Below are 16,236 nucleotides of genomic sequence, written 5' to 3' on the forward strand. Positions count from 1 at the left end.
TAGTGTAGTGGAAAGTTTACTTTACTCACAATCGAAAGTTCGAATTTAACTTGAACATTTCAGTGGTCTCTCACCACCTTCGTCAGCCAGAATCAGAGGTGTGTTTGTTTTTTTTTTAATTTCACCATCGAAAATGACACGCCATCTCACTCAGACCACACATTGCCACCCGAAAGCACACAATCATAATTTCATGCTGAACAGGGATCTAATATAAAATGATACAAATGAAATTAGAATAAAAACCAGTTCAGGGGAAAAGCGACTTTAACAGAGGTCCCTGGTGGGGTGTGCGGTCAGGTAGATATGCATGGTGGACAGCCGGGCATAATTAGCCAGGCACTTTGGCACGGGGTTCATGAAAGCCTGCACACACACACACACACACACACACACACACACACACACACACACACAGACACACACACACACACACACACACACACACACACACACACACACAGATATCAATATTACAATTATCATTATCATTGTCATTGTTATAACACTGAACAACAACAACAAGAATAATAATGACAATAATAATAATAATAATAATAATAATAATAATAATAACAATGATGATGATGATGATGATAATGATAATAATAATAATAGAATAACAATGATAATTATTATCATATCATCATCATTATCATTGTTATTATCATTATTATGTTATTTTTATCATTACCATCATCATCATCATTATTGTTATTATTATCATTATTATCATTGATGTTGTTGTTGTTGTTGAGATATTATCATTATTGATGTTGTTGTTGATATCATTATTGATACTTATCATAGCGCTTCTCTACGGTCAGAGACCAAGCTCTAAGTGCTTCACAAACACAGTCATTTTGCACAACAGGTTGCCTACCTGGGCTGAGTCAGCTGATAGCTGCCTTCAGGAGCGCGCGCGTGCGCGCGCGTGCACACACACACGCACGCACGCACGCACAAGCACACACACACACACACACACACACACACACGCACGCACGCACGCACGCACGCACGCGCGCGAGCACGGTCCTGTCCCGCCTTATGCTATCCTGCCTTGCCGTGTCTTATCATGTCTTCTGTCCTAGCTGTCCTGTGTTATTGTGATCTCCCATATTCTGTCCTGTCCTTTCTTGTTCTGCCCTGTCCTGGTGCCCTGTCTCGCCCTGTTCTGCCCCTCCCTGCCCTGTCCCCTGTCCTGGTGCCCTGTCTCGCCCTGTTCTGCCCCGCCCTGCCCTGTCCCCTTTTTTTAACCCACACGGTAACGTTCGTATGGGTGAGTGGGATTGTGTATAGGGATGTTCCAAGCGCGTTCCCTGCCCTGCGGTACCCTACCCTACACGTTCATTTCATATCCTGTCCTGCACTGTCATGCCAAACCCTCCCCATCCCGCCCTGTCCTGCCCTGCCCTGCCCTGCCCTGCCAAGCCCTCCACATCCCGCCCTGTCCTGCCCTGCCATGCCCTCCCCACCCCGCCCTGCCATGCCCTGCCATACCCTCCCCACCCCACCCTGCCCTGCCCTGCCATGCCCTCCCCACCCCGCCCTGCCATGCCCTGCCATGCCCTCCCCTCCCTGTTCTTCCCTGCCCTGTCCTGTCCCTTCCTATCCCCTTTCTCACCGACACCATGGAGTAAGCGGGGTGTTCGAAGCGCGGGGAGGACTGGTCGACGCCCAGGGCCCAGCCGAAGGCCGTCAGCTTCTTCTCGTTGTAGAGCAGGAAGACGGGTTGGAAGTCGTCACAGCTCATGTCCGTGCTGACGTTGTACCAGTAGTGCACCCCTGATGACAGCCGTCAGGATGAGGATGAGGATGAGGGGAACATGCGACATCAGATATAAGTCGTGAAGTACTTCTTCCTCTCCTTCGTTCATGGGCTGCAGCTCCCACATTCACTCGTATGTACGCGAGTGGGTTTTTACCTCGCCATGTAGGCAGCTATGCACCGTTTTTAGGGGTACTCGTGAAGTACAACAGACTTCGCAAAAACATGTTAAGGATTCGTTTGTAAAAGCACCCCTAACCACCCTCCCCCCCCCCCCCCCCCACACACACACATAGCGTTTAAAAAAAAATTCGAGGGTTAATTCAGATCATGCAGGCTGCATAATTACGGTCTACCATCGGCCTCTCACAGTTTATTACGTGGATGGCTGTTTCAGTGATATGTGCACCACCTGGATATGCGTTTGAAAAAAAAAAAGTCGATGAGAGAGAGAGAGAGAGAGAGAGAGAGAGAGAGACAGACAGACAGACAGACAGACAGACAGACAGACAGACAGAGACAGACAAAGAGACAGAGACAGAGATACAGAGACAGACAGAAAACAACATATACAATAGACACAAAGGCAAGGAAGAGCAGACAAGAAAAAAGAAAAAAACCCAACCCAACAACAAACAAACAAATAAACAAACAAACAAAATACCGATAGTGATGAACACATCGACACACACCCATGGCAGGGAAGCAATGACCCAAAACCCAGCTGGTGCCGGCCACGTCCGACTGCACGGACGGCATGCGCACAGACTCGGTCACGGGGTCACTTCCGTTCTGGATGTACAGAGCGTTTCCGGTTCCTTCCGACATGAGCTGGTCAGACGTGCGTCCAGAGCTGCAGATGGTCGCTGTGGAAAGTCATGATCGGGTTGTTGTTGTTGTTGTTGTTGTTGTTATTATTATTATTATTACTGCTACTACCTAGTCCGAGTGGATGACAAAGGGCAAATGTTTTAATAGAATTGTGCAATCAACAACCATCCACCTGAAGATCTAGTCATCAGCCCCACATGTGATATGCGGCTTCTGTTCAAACATGTGTGTGTGTGTGTGTGTGTGTGTGTGTGTGTGTGTGTGTGTGTTCGTTCTTTAGTGTGTGTGTGTTCGTTCTTTAGTGTGTGTGTGTGTGTGTGTGTGTGTGTGTGTGTGTGTGTGTGTGTGTGTGTGTTCGTTCTTTAGTTTAACGTCTTTTCACTGTAAGTGTGTGTGTGTGTGTGTGTGTGTGTGTGTGTGTGTGTGTGTGTGTGTGTGTGTGTGTGTGTGTGTGTGCAGTGCGTGCATGTGTGAGTATGCACAAGTTTTTATTTTGATATGTATTTGTATGTATCCTAATTTATACTGTATCTGTGTTTGTGTATGATTTTCGATTTATGTTCGTACCTTGTTATGTACTATCCCCCCCAATATTCCTTGTGACCCCGGTACACTTGGTAATAAAGACATATTCTATTCTATTCTATGTTTGTTGTTTATGATATACTTCATGCCTGGCATTGCGATAATATACACGAAATATACCGTGCATGTAGCTCCAGGAATTGAGGATGCGAAAATTGGATGTTACCGCATTGTTGTTGATGTCTTGAGATGGGTGAGGGTTTTGGTGTGGTGTGGTGTGGTGTGGTGTGGTGTGGTGAGGTGGTGTGGTGTGGTGTGGTGTGGTGTGGTGTGGTGTGGTGTGGCGTGGTGTGGTGTGGTGTGGTGGTGTGGTGGTGTGGTGTGTTGTGGCGTGGTGTGGTGTGGTGTGGTGTTATGTGGTGTGGTGTGGTGTGGTGTTATGTGGTGTGGTGTGGTGGATTGGGTTTGGTTTGGTTTGGTTCGGTTGAGGTTTTTGGATTGTGGTGTGATTAGTTTGATTTGACTTGATTGGACTGGGTTGTGTGGTGTGGTGTGGTGTGGTTTGGTGTGATGTGGTGTGGTGTGGCGTGGTGTGGCGTAGTGTGGGGTGGTGTGGTGTGGTGTAGCGCATACGTTGTTTGCCATATATCAACCATATCATTTCATCATCATTATCTCTTTTTTTCTCCAAATTTTTCTTCTTTCAAGATTTTCCGAAATTATTCTTCTTCTTATCATCATCATCATTATCATCATCACCATCACCATCATAATTAGTAGTAGTAGTGGTAGTAGTAGTAGTAGTGTTGTCGTTGACATCATCATAAACATCATCTTTATCATAAAAAAATCATTATCATTTCATTTTTATTTTATTTGCAAATACTTTATCACTGACAGTTTATTTATTTATTTATTTATTATTATTATTATTATTTATTTATTTATTTATTTTTTTTTTTTGTAGGTAAGTTCTTTGACGTGCAGCGTTATAATCACGCATTTCCACGCAGGACTTCAGGGCTTAAACTCTCTCCCGAAAGACCACAAATCCACCCACCCAAACCAGCCACCCAGTCACACTCCTTCCGCGCCCTCCTGAACCACCTTCCACCCCCCTGCCCCGTCCCAGTGCACAGTCCTACCTACCCCACACCCAACCTCCTAACGCACCCACCTGGATCAACGAAGTAGGCAGTGAGGGTGTAGTGGTCGCCATCGTCCTGGAAGATGTTGCCTCTCTGGTTGGCAGGGGGGTAGTAGCTGGGCAGACCTGCCTTGGCCACCTGTAGAGGTGTACGCGCGCGCGTGCACACACACACACACACACACACACACACACACACACACACACACACACACACAAAACACACACACACACACACACACACACACACACACCCCACATACAACACATACACGCGCACACGCAAGCGCAGTAGCCTAATATGAAATAAGATAAACGAGAAGTGTATTTCGAAACAAACAAATAAACTAACAAGTACACGCTATTAAAATATGAACGATACACGGAACAAAAGATACACAGTAGCGATTAAAAGCCTCCATATGACTCTGTGGTGACAATGGCATGGTTGGCTATAAGGCGGTCCTCACACATGTCAAGTTTCTATGCTGGCTACCACTTATCCATCCGAGATTTCGCAGTAATGAAAAGATAGGAACGGATATTCCATTGCATAAGTCCGTGCCTGCACCATATGGACCAGTCGTGATAGTTGGTATAACCTACGTGTGAGCCGTGCTTTACAGTGACTGAGGAGCTTATGTTGTATTGTATTGTATTGTATCGTATCGTACTGTATTGTATTGTATTGTATTGTCACAACAGATTTTGGCTACTCTCCCCGGGGGAGAGCGCATTGCGAAAGTTCCACCCATTTTTCTTCCTCTTTTTTTTCTCTCTGTCTACAAGTGTACTTGATTTTTGATCAAAGTGGATTTTTCCACAGAATTTTGCCAGGGACAACCCTGAGCTATTGTTGGCGTGGGTTCTTTGACGTGCACTACAAAGTGTATGCTGTATACGGGACCTCGATTTATCGTCTCGTCCAAAATACTGAGAGAGAGAGAGAGAGAGAGAGAGAGAGAGAGAGAGAGAGAGAGAGCGACAGTTCGGCTGCAAATAAATCACCAACAAATATTTTGATCTGACAACACTAATGGTCTGCTGATAGTGAATATGAGTTAGAGACAGAATGAGAGAGAGAGAGAGAGAGAGAGAGAGAGAGAGAGAGAGAGAGAGACTTTGACTTTCCGCTTGTGCTCAACAGGCTATTCGGCAACCATGATTTATCATTGACCAATATAGATTGTTGACACTTGCAGGCCGCACCTAGCACTTAAAGCCTGAACCGGACTATAAATGGCGGGCGATTTGAATCAAGCCAGTTTCTCACCAGAGTCTGACACTGTGACGTCGGTGAAGGTTTATTCAAAATAAAAGCCTAATAAAGCTACGGTTTGGCTTCATTTATGGCAGAGAGCGAGATTTGCCTACCATCTTCCAATCTAGACCTGAATTGACTTTGGAAAGTACAAAATGTGTCAGCTACACGTAATACAAAATTTGAATGCAGAGAAAAGGGGCGCAACCGAAACCTTGCTCTCGGGAGTTGAGACTTTAAAGAGAGTGAGGAACACATACCCCGCACTGGATGCCGGCGATGTTGCCGTTCACATCGAACAGCAGCACCACGGCGTAGTCGTCGTTCTTCACGTAGCGAACGCCTCGGAATTTGCTGTTCTCTGTCCACACACAATCGTCGTCGTCGTCGTCATCATCATCATCATCATCATCGTCGTCGTCATTACCATAATCGGTGATATCATCATCATCATCATCATGATCATCAATCATCATCATCAACATCATCATCATCATCACCATCATCACCACCATCGTCATAATTGGCGATATCATCATCATCATCGTTATCATTCTATATCTCCTCCCTACTGCCGCCCCTTGGCGATATCATCATCATCATCATCATCATCATCATCATCATCATCATCAATCATCATCATCATCATCATCATCATCCTGCCGCCCCTTCCCACCAACTCACACTAGTTCCCCTCACTCCCCCCCACATCCCCACTCGCCCCCCCCCCCTCTCCCCCTCACCCCCCCCTCCCGTGACACCTTTATGCTGATAGAAAAAAAAATACACAACTTAAATTTTGAGACCTCCCCTTCCTCGCCCCCTTCCATTTAAGGACAGGTAAGTTCCATTGACGTTAATTTGGCAGGTATTTTGAGGAATCGATGGACAGAATACAGCGCTGTCCTGGTCAAAGCTGACACAAAGTCTTTCCATCGAGTATCTGGAGTGAATTCTATCCCGAAACCTTGAAAACCCGAACCCGGCGCTCAGCCAAGAGAGCTATACGGGCGCACTGTTGACAACATCACTATGTGGAGTGATGGCCTAGAGGTAACGCGTCCGCCTAGGAAGCGAGAGAATCTGAGCGCGCTGTTTCGAATCACGGATCGATCAGCTGCTGATATTTTCTCCCTCTCCACTAGACCTTGAGTGGTGGTCTGGACGCTAGTCATTCGGATGAGACGATAAACCGAGGTCCCGTGTGCAGCATGCACTTAGCGCACGTAAAAGAACCCACGGCAACAAAAGGGTTGTTCCTGGCATAATTCTGTAGAAAAATCCACTTCGATAGGAAAAACAAATAAAACTGCACGCAGGAAAAGATACAAAAAAATGAGTGGCGCTGTAGTGTAGCGACGCGGTCTCCCTGGGGAGAGCAGCCCGAATTTCACACAGAGAAATCTGTTGTGATAAAAAGAAATACAAATACTCTGTGGCCTTTGATTAAAAAACAACAACAACAACAACAAAACAGACAAAAACAAAAAAATCACCTGCATTCGTGCTTTTGGACAAGGAGACAAAGGACAATATTGTGAGCGTATTTCATTGAGAGCTATATCTCGTCTGAAGGTGCAAGACATTGCGCAAACAGAAGAAGAAGAAAAAAAAAGTGGGACACGTACAGAAAACCCCCCAACTCAAAACAATGAACCATGACACGAAAAATCTCCTCATTCATGAGGACTCTCTCTCTCTCTCTCTCTCTCTCTCTCACACACACACACACACACACACACACACACACACACACACAGAGAAAGACAGAAAGACCGATTGAGACAGGGAGGGAGAACGAGAGGGAAAGGGAGAGAGAGAAAGATAGAGAGAGAGGGGAGAGAGAGAGAGAGAGAGAGAGCCAGAGAAGACGTTTAGACAGGAGTGACATGTTTACAGCCCCACGCTCAAGAACATCCCATAATTATTAATCAATCGCCGCTGCCATTAATTTTGCGCATTTATTCATAACATGCTGCAGTTTCAATGACATGTAAACATACCCTCTCAACTTCACAAGCAGACGAGTGCGTAAGTGGAAACGTTTTGCGTGCACGTGGAAGTGTGTGGTTGATCATGTGTATGTGTGCATCTGTGTGTTGGGTTGGTGGTGAGTGTGTGTGCCTGTGTGTGTGGGTTGGGTTGGGTTGGGGGGTGGTGGGGGGTCGGGGTGTCAGGGGGGTTGGGGAATGGGGTAGAGGCAGGGCTCTTATAGGGGTGAGTGCACGTGCCAACGTTTACTGGAAGTGTAACTTGAATGACTTTCAGATAACATGGATTTTGTACTTATTTATTGGCGTGATATAAGTTGTGGGTGCGTGCACACACGTGTATATGCTCACGCGTGCGCTTTTCGTGTGTGTGTGTGTGTGTGTGTGTGTGTGTGTGTGTGTGTGTGTGTGTGTGTGTGTGTGTGTGTGTGTGTGTGTGTGTGTTCTACTGATTTGTGTTTTATTTGTACATATAGCATTGATGTACAACAATTTATAGTCTTGGTTTGTGTGTGTGTGTGTGTGTGTGTGTGTGTGTGTGTGTGTGTGTGTGTGTGTGTGTGTGTGTGTGTCTGTGTGTTGTTGTTGTTGTTGTTGTTGTTGTTTAAGTCTATCGACAGCTATTGTAACTTTTCGTTTGACCAGTTTTCTTTTGCCAGAGAGACAGACAGATAGTTCCGCTCAAAGAATGAAAAAAATGGGGAAGTCATATTTAAATACATCCAGTGAGAGAGAGAGAGACAGATAGACAGGCAAACAGACAGACAGATAGACAGGCAGACAGACAGACAGACAGACAGACAGAGACAAAGAGACAAGACAAATGGTTTATTGTACATCGGCCTCAGGCCATTATACAAAGGGGAGAGGTGGGGGGGGGGGGGCAGTGTCGGGGCTTAGGGGGCTGGGGGGGGGGGCAGAGACAGAGACATACAGACAGAAACAGAGACAGGCAAACAGACAGACAGACAAACAGACGGACGGACGAACGGACGGACGGACAGACACAGACATAGAGACACAGAGACAGACAGACAGACACACATACACAGACACACACACACGCGCGCGCGCGCTCACAAATATACAAACTGACCGTCACAATCGGCGATTTTGGTCCAGCCCTTATCGACAGCAGCGCTTTCCATTCTGGGCAGGTCGGCGAAGACATTGGGATCAAAGGGGTTAACTCCGAACGTCACTATCAACAGGGACATAGAATAGAATAGAATAGAATAGAACAGAAAAGAATAGATCATAGAGCAGAAAATGTTTTAATTACCAAATATATATGGGTCACAAGGAATATTAGGGATGGGTTTGGGATGGGGAGGCCAAAATGAATACATGAGGTTGGAATTCAGGAAAATTATTATAATACATAAAAGTGCTTGTGCAGCGTACGCTCAAACTCACACAAACACACGCCTACACATATTAAACGTACACACACATGCACACACACATTCACACACACACACACACACACGCACGCACAGCCACACACACGCACGCACGCACGCACAGACACACACACACGCACGCACAGACACACACACGCACGCACACACACACACACACACACACACACACACACACACACACACACTGTAACGGGACTCACTCAAACAGACAATAAGGACACTTACCGCTGAGTCCGTCCCATGTCTCCTCTGAAACACAACCACACAGAGAAATATAAGAAGTTTCGGACCCCCCCCCCATCCAAACCTCCCCCCCACACCCCACCCCCACCCCTACAAACACACACAAAGGCTGAAAGACGTTTGGTTTGTATAAACAAACATCCTCAATCCCACTGCCCCCCCCACCTCCCCCCCCCCTTGTTTTAATTTACTGTTTCCCCTTCGAGGGTTGGATGGAAAAAAAATCATTGTCTTGCTTACTCTGTTACCCTTAGATTTTTTTTTAGATATATGTTATCTTTATAGTTTATTCCATTTATTCTGTTCAGTTCGGTTCTGTTCAGTTGAGTTGAGTTGAGTTCAGTTCATCTCTCTCTCTCTCTCTCTCTCTCGGCACGCCAACCCTGCACACTACACCTCTCCCCCTGCTAAACACCAGACAGTCTGTTCCACCGATCTGACTGTCTCCGGCCTCACGGAGTGGCTTCTTCGGCAGACCCCATCCCACACTGTGATAAAGCGATAGTTCACGTGGGAATCAATGACTGCCGTGAGCACCAACCAACAACGGAGGCCACAGGTGTCACAACACAGCAGTGGGAGAATCTCATCGCCCAGTGTCGACGTGCCTTTCCAAAGGCACAGTTACAGGCCTCCTCTATCAGTCCTGCTAGAGGACGACACCCCCTCAACGCTGTCATCCGTCCCAGCAACAACAAATTGAAAGAGGTCTGCAGTGTCATGAAGGTTTTGTTCACCGACCATCTCAACGCCTTCACCACACAAAGTGGGGCACCAAGACTGGCCTTGTATGCGAGTGCAACTCAGCCCAGTAAAAAAGGTATCGCAGGCATCACAGAAAATATTTTCCCTAAAAAGCGATCTCCCCTTTTGTCCACATCCCCTCCCCTCCACGCCCTACCACACCCTCTTATTCCTGCTGCCCCGCCCACCCAAGCACCAGCCTGGCGTGTCGGGCGTACCACCAGGAATGGTTGAAACCCCCCCTCCTCCCCCCTCCCTTAAACCAGGCAGATTTCCCAGTTTTGCCCTCTCATCAGCGGTCACTCCTTCCCCAATCCAAATTCCATGGTTCTACCCCCTCCCACCATCCTCCTTTCAAACCACCCCCCACCACCATTCACGTCAGTACTTCAGACCAAGGCATCCCCAGTTCCCAGTTCAGGCTCAACTAGTCTGATACAGAGCCGTATTGTAAATCTAATTTGTTCTCTGTGCATTTGTCCATTTCTATTGCATTGTACCAGACTGATGATTACATTTGGCCTTTTATATCATTTTATTTTCCCCCATTTGTATTATCCCCCGTTTTGTTTCTTCTTTTTAAATTATCTTCGCTCTTCCTCTGTGGCCGCCATCCTGTTATTGTCATGTTTCCTTGTTTCTCTATGACTCAAAAGAGTTAATGGGAATAAACAAACACTGAAACTCTGAAGCAAATCCAATACTTTCTTCACGCGCGCAACGGAGCGCCCTCCCCCCTCTTCCCCCTCCACTTGGTCAGCCAGCCAGTCAGCACAGACGCAGCGAAGCGATACCGTGACCCGACCCCAGCATAACTTCTGCCCGCCGCCGTCCTTCAGTCACGCCAACAGTGCACATAGTGCCGAACGCAGGGTTCCGTGGTCATACGGTGCTCTGTACAGACCCATGGCACCACCACACCTTCCTCCCCCTGTGCACCACCCTGCCTTCCCCGTCCACACACCACCACCACATCTGTGGTACAACTGGCCGCCACCTGCTTTCTTCCCCCCATTTGGTTATAACTTTTGAAACTTTTTCAACATATATATTCATGTGTGTGTGTGTGTGTGTGTGTGTGTGTGTGTGTGTGTGTGTGTGTGTGTGTGTGTGTTCTTTCAAAAACTTCGACACAGGTGTGTGTGTGGTGGGGGGGTGTGGGGTGTGTGTGTTTGTGTGGTGTGTGTGGGGTGTGTGTGTGTGTGGTTTTGTGTGTGTGGTGTGTGTGTGTGTGTGTGTGTGTGTGTGTGTGTTGTGTGTGTGTGTGTGTGTGTGTGTGTGTGTTCTTTCAAGAACTTCGACACAGTGTGTGTGTGTGTGTGTGTGTGTGTGTGTGTGTGTGTGTGTGTGTGTGTGTGTTCTTTCAAGAACTTCGACACAGTGAGTGTGTGTGTGTGTGTGTGTGTGTGTTGTGTGTGTGTGTGTTGAAACAAGTGAAGTAAAGAACTGAACCCTGATGCTGGCAGTCGGAACAACCCCGTTAAAGAATAACCTGTACCTGAACTCTGGTGAACCTTCTCAGAGTGCTGCTATTGCACAAACTGTGTAGAATATATTCTGTGAACTTGACTCATCGTGACAATACTTTTACCTTTGTGCTATTATTCCCCCTTATTATTATTATTATTATTCTTTTATCTTAATTTTTTTTTTTAAATTGTTTTCTTTTCATGGATTCTTTCGTATGGTTATCTCCCTGGTGGTGTGTCCATCGAGATCGATGATGACCATCGTTGTCATGCAGCTGGGGGTTGGGGGGAGGGTGGTGGTGGGGTGGGGGGGGGGGAGGATGCTCATGAATCTATCTGTGAATGCGCAGATGGCTGAATAGTCCAATCTGCGCACGAAATGTTCGCTGACAGTTGGGGCAGACAAAGACAGGCATACCATTGTCAGGGAGCTTGTTTGCCCGTGACTTTCTGGCCTGCCTCTTCTCAACAGCTGCAGCAGTCCTGTTGGCCTCGCACAACCTGGCGCCTTTGTGCACAGCAGCGCGCCATTTGTCACGGTCCACTGCAGATTCCTCCCAGGAGTCAGGGTTGATATCAAACGCTTTCAGAGAGACTTTCAGAGTATCTCTGAAGCGCTTCTTCTGACCTCCGTGTGATCTCTTCCCTTGTTGCAGCTCGTCATAGAAGAGCCTTTTGGACAGCCGATGGTCTGGCATGCGCGCCACGTGTCCAGCCCAGCGAAGCTGGGACTGCATCAGGATGGTGAAGATGCTGGGGAGGGTGACTTTTGCGAGCACCTCTGTGTCTGGGGTCTTGTCTTGCCACTTGATGTTCAGTAGCTTCCTGAGGCATGTTGTGTGGAAGTGGTTCAGCTTCTTGGCATGTCGTTGGTACACTGTCCAAGTTTCGCAGGCGTACAGTAGTGTGGGGAGAACTACTGCTCTGTAGACCTTTAGCATGGTCTCAAGACTAATGCCTCTTCTGTTCCAGACATTTGCACTGAGTCTACCAAAAGTTGCGCTTGCTCTTGCAATCCTGACGTTCACTTCATCGTCGATGGTCGCATTTCGTGACAGTGTGCTGCCAAGGTATGTGAACCGCTCCACCGCACTGAGTCTCTGACCATTGACTGTGATGTTGGGCTCAACGTAGGGTTTCCCTGGGGCTGGCTGATGGAGAACTTCAGTTTTCCTCGTGCTGATGGTAAGGCCGAAGTTCCTGCTGGCAGTGGCAAACTTGTCGACGCTGAGTTGCATGTCAGCTTCAGATCCAGCGTTGAGGGCACAATCATCAGCAAACAAAAAGTCTCTGATGATGGTTATCTCCCTACGGTGCTACTGGACAATAACAAACTGCAAACTGTGCGGAACGATTGTGAACTCTTAAATCACAGTGACACTCCTTTTCTACTTTTATTATTGTGGGTGTGGGTTTTCCTGTCTGAGTTGAGTGTGTACATCGTGTTGTGCTTTGACATTTCATTTGGTGGTTCAAGTAGCTATATTGCAGCTGTCAGCTACTTTTTTGAGTTAAAAAAGGTTTTCTTTTCTTTTCTTTTCTTTATTATAATTTTTTTTGTATAATAATATTGATCATAACCATCCACTGAAAAAGATGTCAGACTTACATGGAAATGCCGTGCGGCTTGGCCAAGCCAACGGGACAAGAATTGCTCACTTAAATGTCTACCTTTTGTATGATAAAATACCCGATATATGTTTACTTTTGAATGGACCCCCTATCATCCACGTGCTTGGACTCCATGAAACGCGTCTTGACTCCCGGATAACAAACGAAATGCTGTCGATCCCCAACTATGACATAATTCGTCGGGATGCAGTCAACCGCGGTGAAACTGGACTTGCAATCTATATGCACAATAGTATATCCCAATATGTCAAAAGCAGAACTGATTTAGAGAACAAAATGGTTGAGTGCATCTGGATTGAAATGAAATAGTGTATGTCACCCCCCATTCTTCTTGGATACCTATACAGAAACCCTGCATCGACATATACCTGGCTTGATGACTTTGTACATATGATGGATCAAGTTAACGCCTGTAACCGCAACACCTTACTGCTTGGTGACTTTAACTATGACCTATTAAAACCCCAACCAGCCTGGCAGTCAACCATCACACTTTTTGGCTTACACCAAATAATAAAAAATCCTACTAGAGTTACGTCCACTTCCTCTACCCTGTTGGATCACATATACACTAATAACGAACACTCGATAACCAGATATGAATGTATTAGACAAGAGCATCAGTGACCATTCTGTTATCGTCTGCACTTTGCTATATAATCCCCCTAAATCACCAAGCAAAGGTCATACAACTATGTACTACAGATCTTTCAAGAACTTCGACAAAATTGTTTTTTTCCACGATCTCAGCTTAGCACCGTTCGATAATGTTTTGAATTCCTCTGACCCAACCGATGCTCTAGATACTTTTTATGACATACTACTCTTTATAATAGATAAGCATGCGCCTTTTCGGAGGAAAAGAGTTAAATGTCCCCATCTTCCCGGCTGGCTCACACCAGAAATTTCAGAAGCAATGGATAAACGCGATAGTCTTAAACGCGAAACAAAGAAAAAAGAGAAGGAAAATTTAGAACATCTACCAGAGTCTATTAAAAGACAAAAAAACGCGAAAAAGAAAAAAAGAAACCAGACTACAAAAAACAAAGAAACAAAGTAACAGATCTCATTCGTACTTCAAAACAAGCACACTTCAACAAGTTGTTAACAACCAACAGAGATACTTCCTCCCTATGGCAAGCAATTCATGAAATTACTAACAAGTCTCGTGTTAAAATTCAAAAACACTACACATGGTCGCCTGATGAATTCAACAATCATTTCCTAAACATAGCTGAGTCAACAAAATCTAACGAAACACTGTCCGCGGAAAATTATAATGTGCCATCCTCTCTTTTAACGTTCTGTAACAGCAGAATTAAACGAGAAGATTCCTTCAAGATACCTCCTCTTGCCGTCCATGAAGTTGGTGCTCTCATTTCCAGTCTAAGAAACAAAAAATCAATAGGACCTGATGGTATTAATGCTTCTCTATTTAAACTCGCTCTCCCTTACATCGTTGTCCCCCTTACATTCATATACAACCTGTGCATCGAACAGGGTATGATTCCCCCTGCTCTTAAGTCAGCAAAAGTTATTCCATTACCGAAGTCAAAAGACACGTCTGATCTGAACAACTTTAGACCTATTTCGCTTCTGTCAGTATTGTCGAAACCACTCGAGAGACATGTTCATAAACATTTTATGCAATATCTGGAAAAACATAAACTTTTCCATCCTTTGCAGTCGGGTTTCCGACATGTCAAACAGCGTTAGTCCATCTGTGTGATTCATGGCTGTCTGGCATCAACCAGTGAAATCGTAGGCGCTGTTTTTCTTGACTTACAGAAAGCTTTTGATCTCGTTGACCACGAAATATTACTCACAAAATTGTCATTGTATCTCAGAGACCTCGCCACGCTGTCCTTTTTCGAATCATTCCTTTCCGACAGAACACAACATGTGTTCACCAATGGTAGATTCTCTTCTATGGAAGCAATAAAAAGTGGAGTTCCTCAAGGATCTGTTTTAGGGCCACTTCTATTCTGCATATTTATTAATGATCTTCCTTTGTCTTTATCAGACTCCAGAATCTTGTGTGACCTTTTTGCAGATGACACTTCCCTTCATTCCAGTGCTGTCAGCGTTGCCTCAGTTCAGAATTCTCTTCAAACGGGCTTAAATGATGTTTCTAAATGGTGCAAATCCAACTGTGTGACACTTCATCCCAAAAAACAAAGAGTATGATTATCACGTCAAGACAAAAGCACCAAGAAAATCCTCTTGTTCTCACCCTGAATGTCGATGATACATCCATAGATCAAGTTCGAGAGCACCGCGTCTTGGGAGTCATAATTGATGAAGAACTGAAATGGCAAGCTCACATTGAGTCTGTCTGTAAAAGGTTGGCACACAGTCTGTTCTTACTCAATCAGCTCAAACCTTACATAAACAGTGAAGCTCGCAAAATGTTCTTCCACGCTCACTGTCTTTCTCACGTCAACTATGCATCTGTTGTCTGGAGCTGTGCTGCAGATGTTCACCTTAAGAAACTAAATTCTCTCCACAAGAGAGCAGCCAGATTAATTCTACCAGATCACTCACTGTCAACCTTAGAAAAGCAAGCCAGATTAAATATCCTTCCACTTCAAAACCAGCTAGAATTCAACAAAGCATTACTCATGTACAAAACACCACAATTTCTCAAACACCTGCTTACACGAGCTTCATGCCGATACGCTCTAACAAATACATTTTGCCACGTACCCGAATTGATTTGTTCAAAACTAGTTTTGCAATTTCGGGTGCATCCCTGTGGAACTCCCTTCCTTTGCACATACAAACGGGCAGTTCTCTTCCAATTTTCAAATCAAGTCTGCACAAACATCTTCACCCCTTCCAACAGTAAATAACTCTGATCTTTGAATTATTGTAGACAGCAACAAAGGGGTCAGTTAAGTCTTATTTATTGTATCAGTTATTGTTGCTGTTGTTTTTGTTCTTTTCGTGCTTTCTCATTTCATCGTGTTTTGTTTTGCTCTTTCCTTTTTTTCTTTTCTATTTCTTATGCATGCATAAATCTATTCATTTCGTTCTATCATAATCGTGACAAATGTCCAAGTAATATTGGTGATGGTGGTAGTCACTGTAGTATGCTGCACTTGCCACACGTAGATTTCAGAGGCAGTAACAATACTGTACCTTTTGAACACCCAGATGTTTCTGGAACTTCTGTACTGATGACATCTCTCTCCCTCT

The 16,236-nt window shown here is 45.5% G+C and overlaps 1 protein-coding gene across 1 annotated transcript in view; it reads right to left on the reverse strand.

Annotated features, from left to right (window-relative positions):
- The window catches only part of LOC143294080 (uncharacterized), an 18,317-nt gene continuing 2,081 nt past the window's right edge, over positions 1-16,236 (reverse strand). The window contains exons 3-9 of the mRNA XM_076605501.1: positions 9,176-9,199; positions 8,623-8,727; positions 5,796-5,896; positions 4,305-4,413; positions 2,464-2,637; positions 1,628-1,788; positions 1-366 (exon numbers count right to left, since the gene is read on the reverse strand). Of these exons, the coding sequence (XP_076461616.1) occupies positions 268-366; positions 1,628-1,788; positions 2,464-2,637; positions 4,305-4,413; positions 5,796-5,896; positions 8,623-8,727; positions 9,176-9,199 (773 nt within the window). The 3' untranslated portion in view covers positions 1-267. The remainder of the gene's footprint in view (positions 367-1,627; positions 1,789-2,463; positions 2,638-4,304; positions 4,414-5,795; positions 5,897-8,622; positions 8,728-9,175; positions 9,200-16,236) is intronic.

This window comes from Babylonia areolata, chromosome 19 (assembly GCF_041734735.1).
Source record: "Babylonia areolata isolate BAREFJ2019XMU chromosome 19, ASM4173473v1, whole genome shotgun sequence".
In the NCBI taxonomy this organism is placed as follows: domain Eukaryota; kingdom Metazoa; phylum Mollusca; class Gastropoda; order Neogastropoda; family Buccinidae; genus Babylonia; species Babylonia areolata.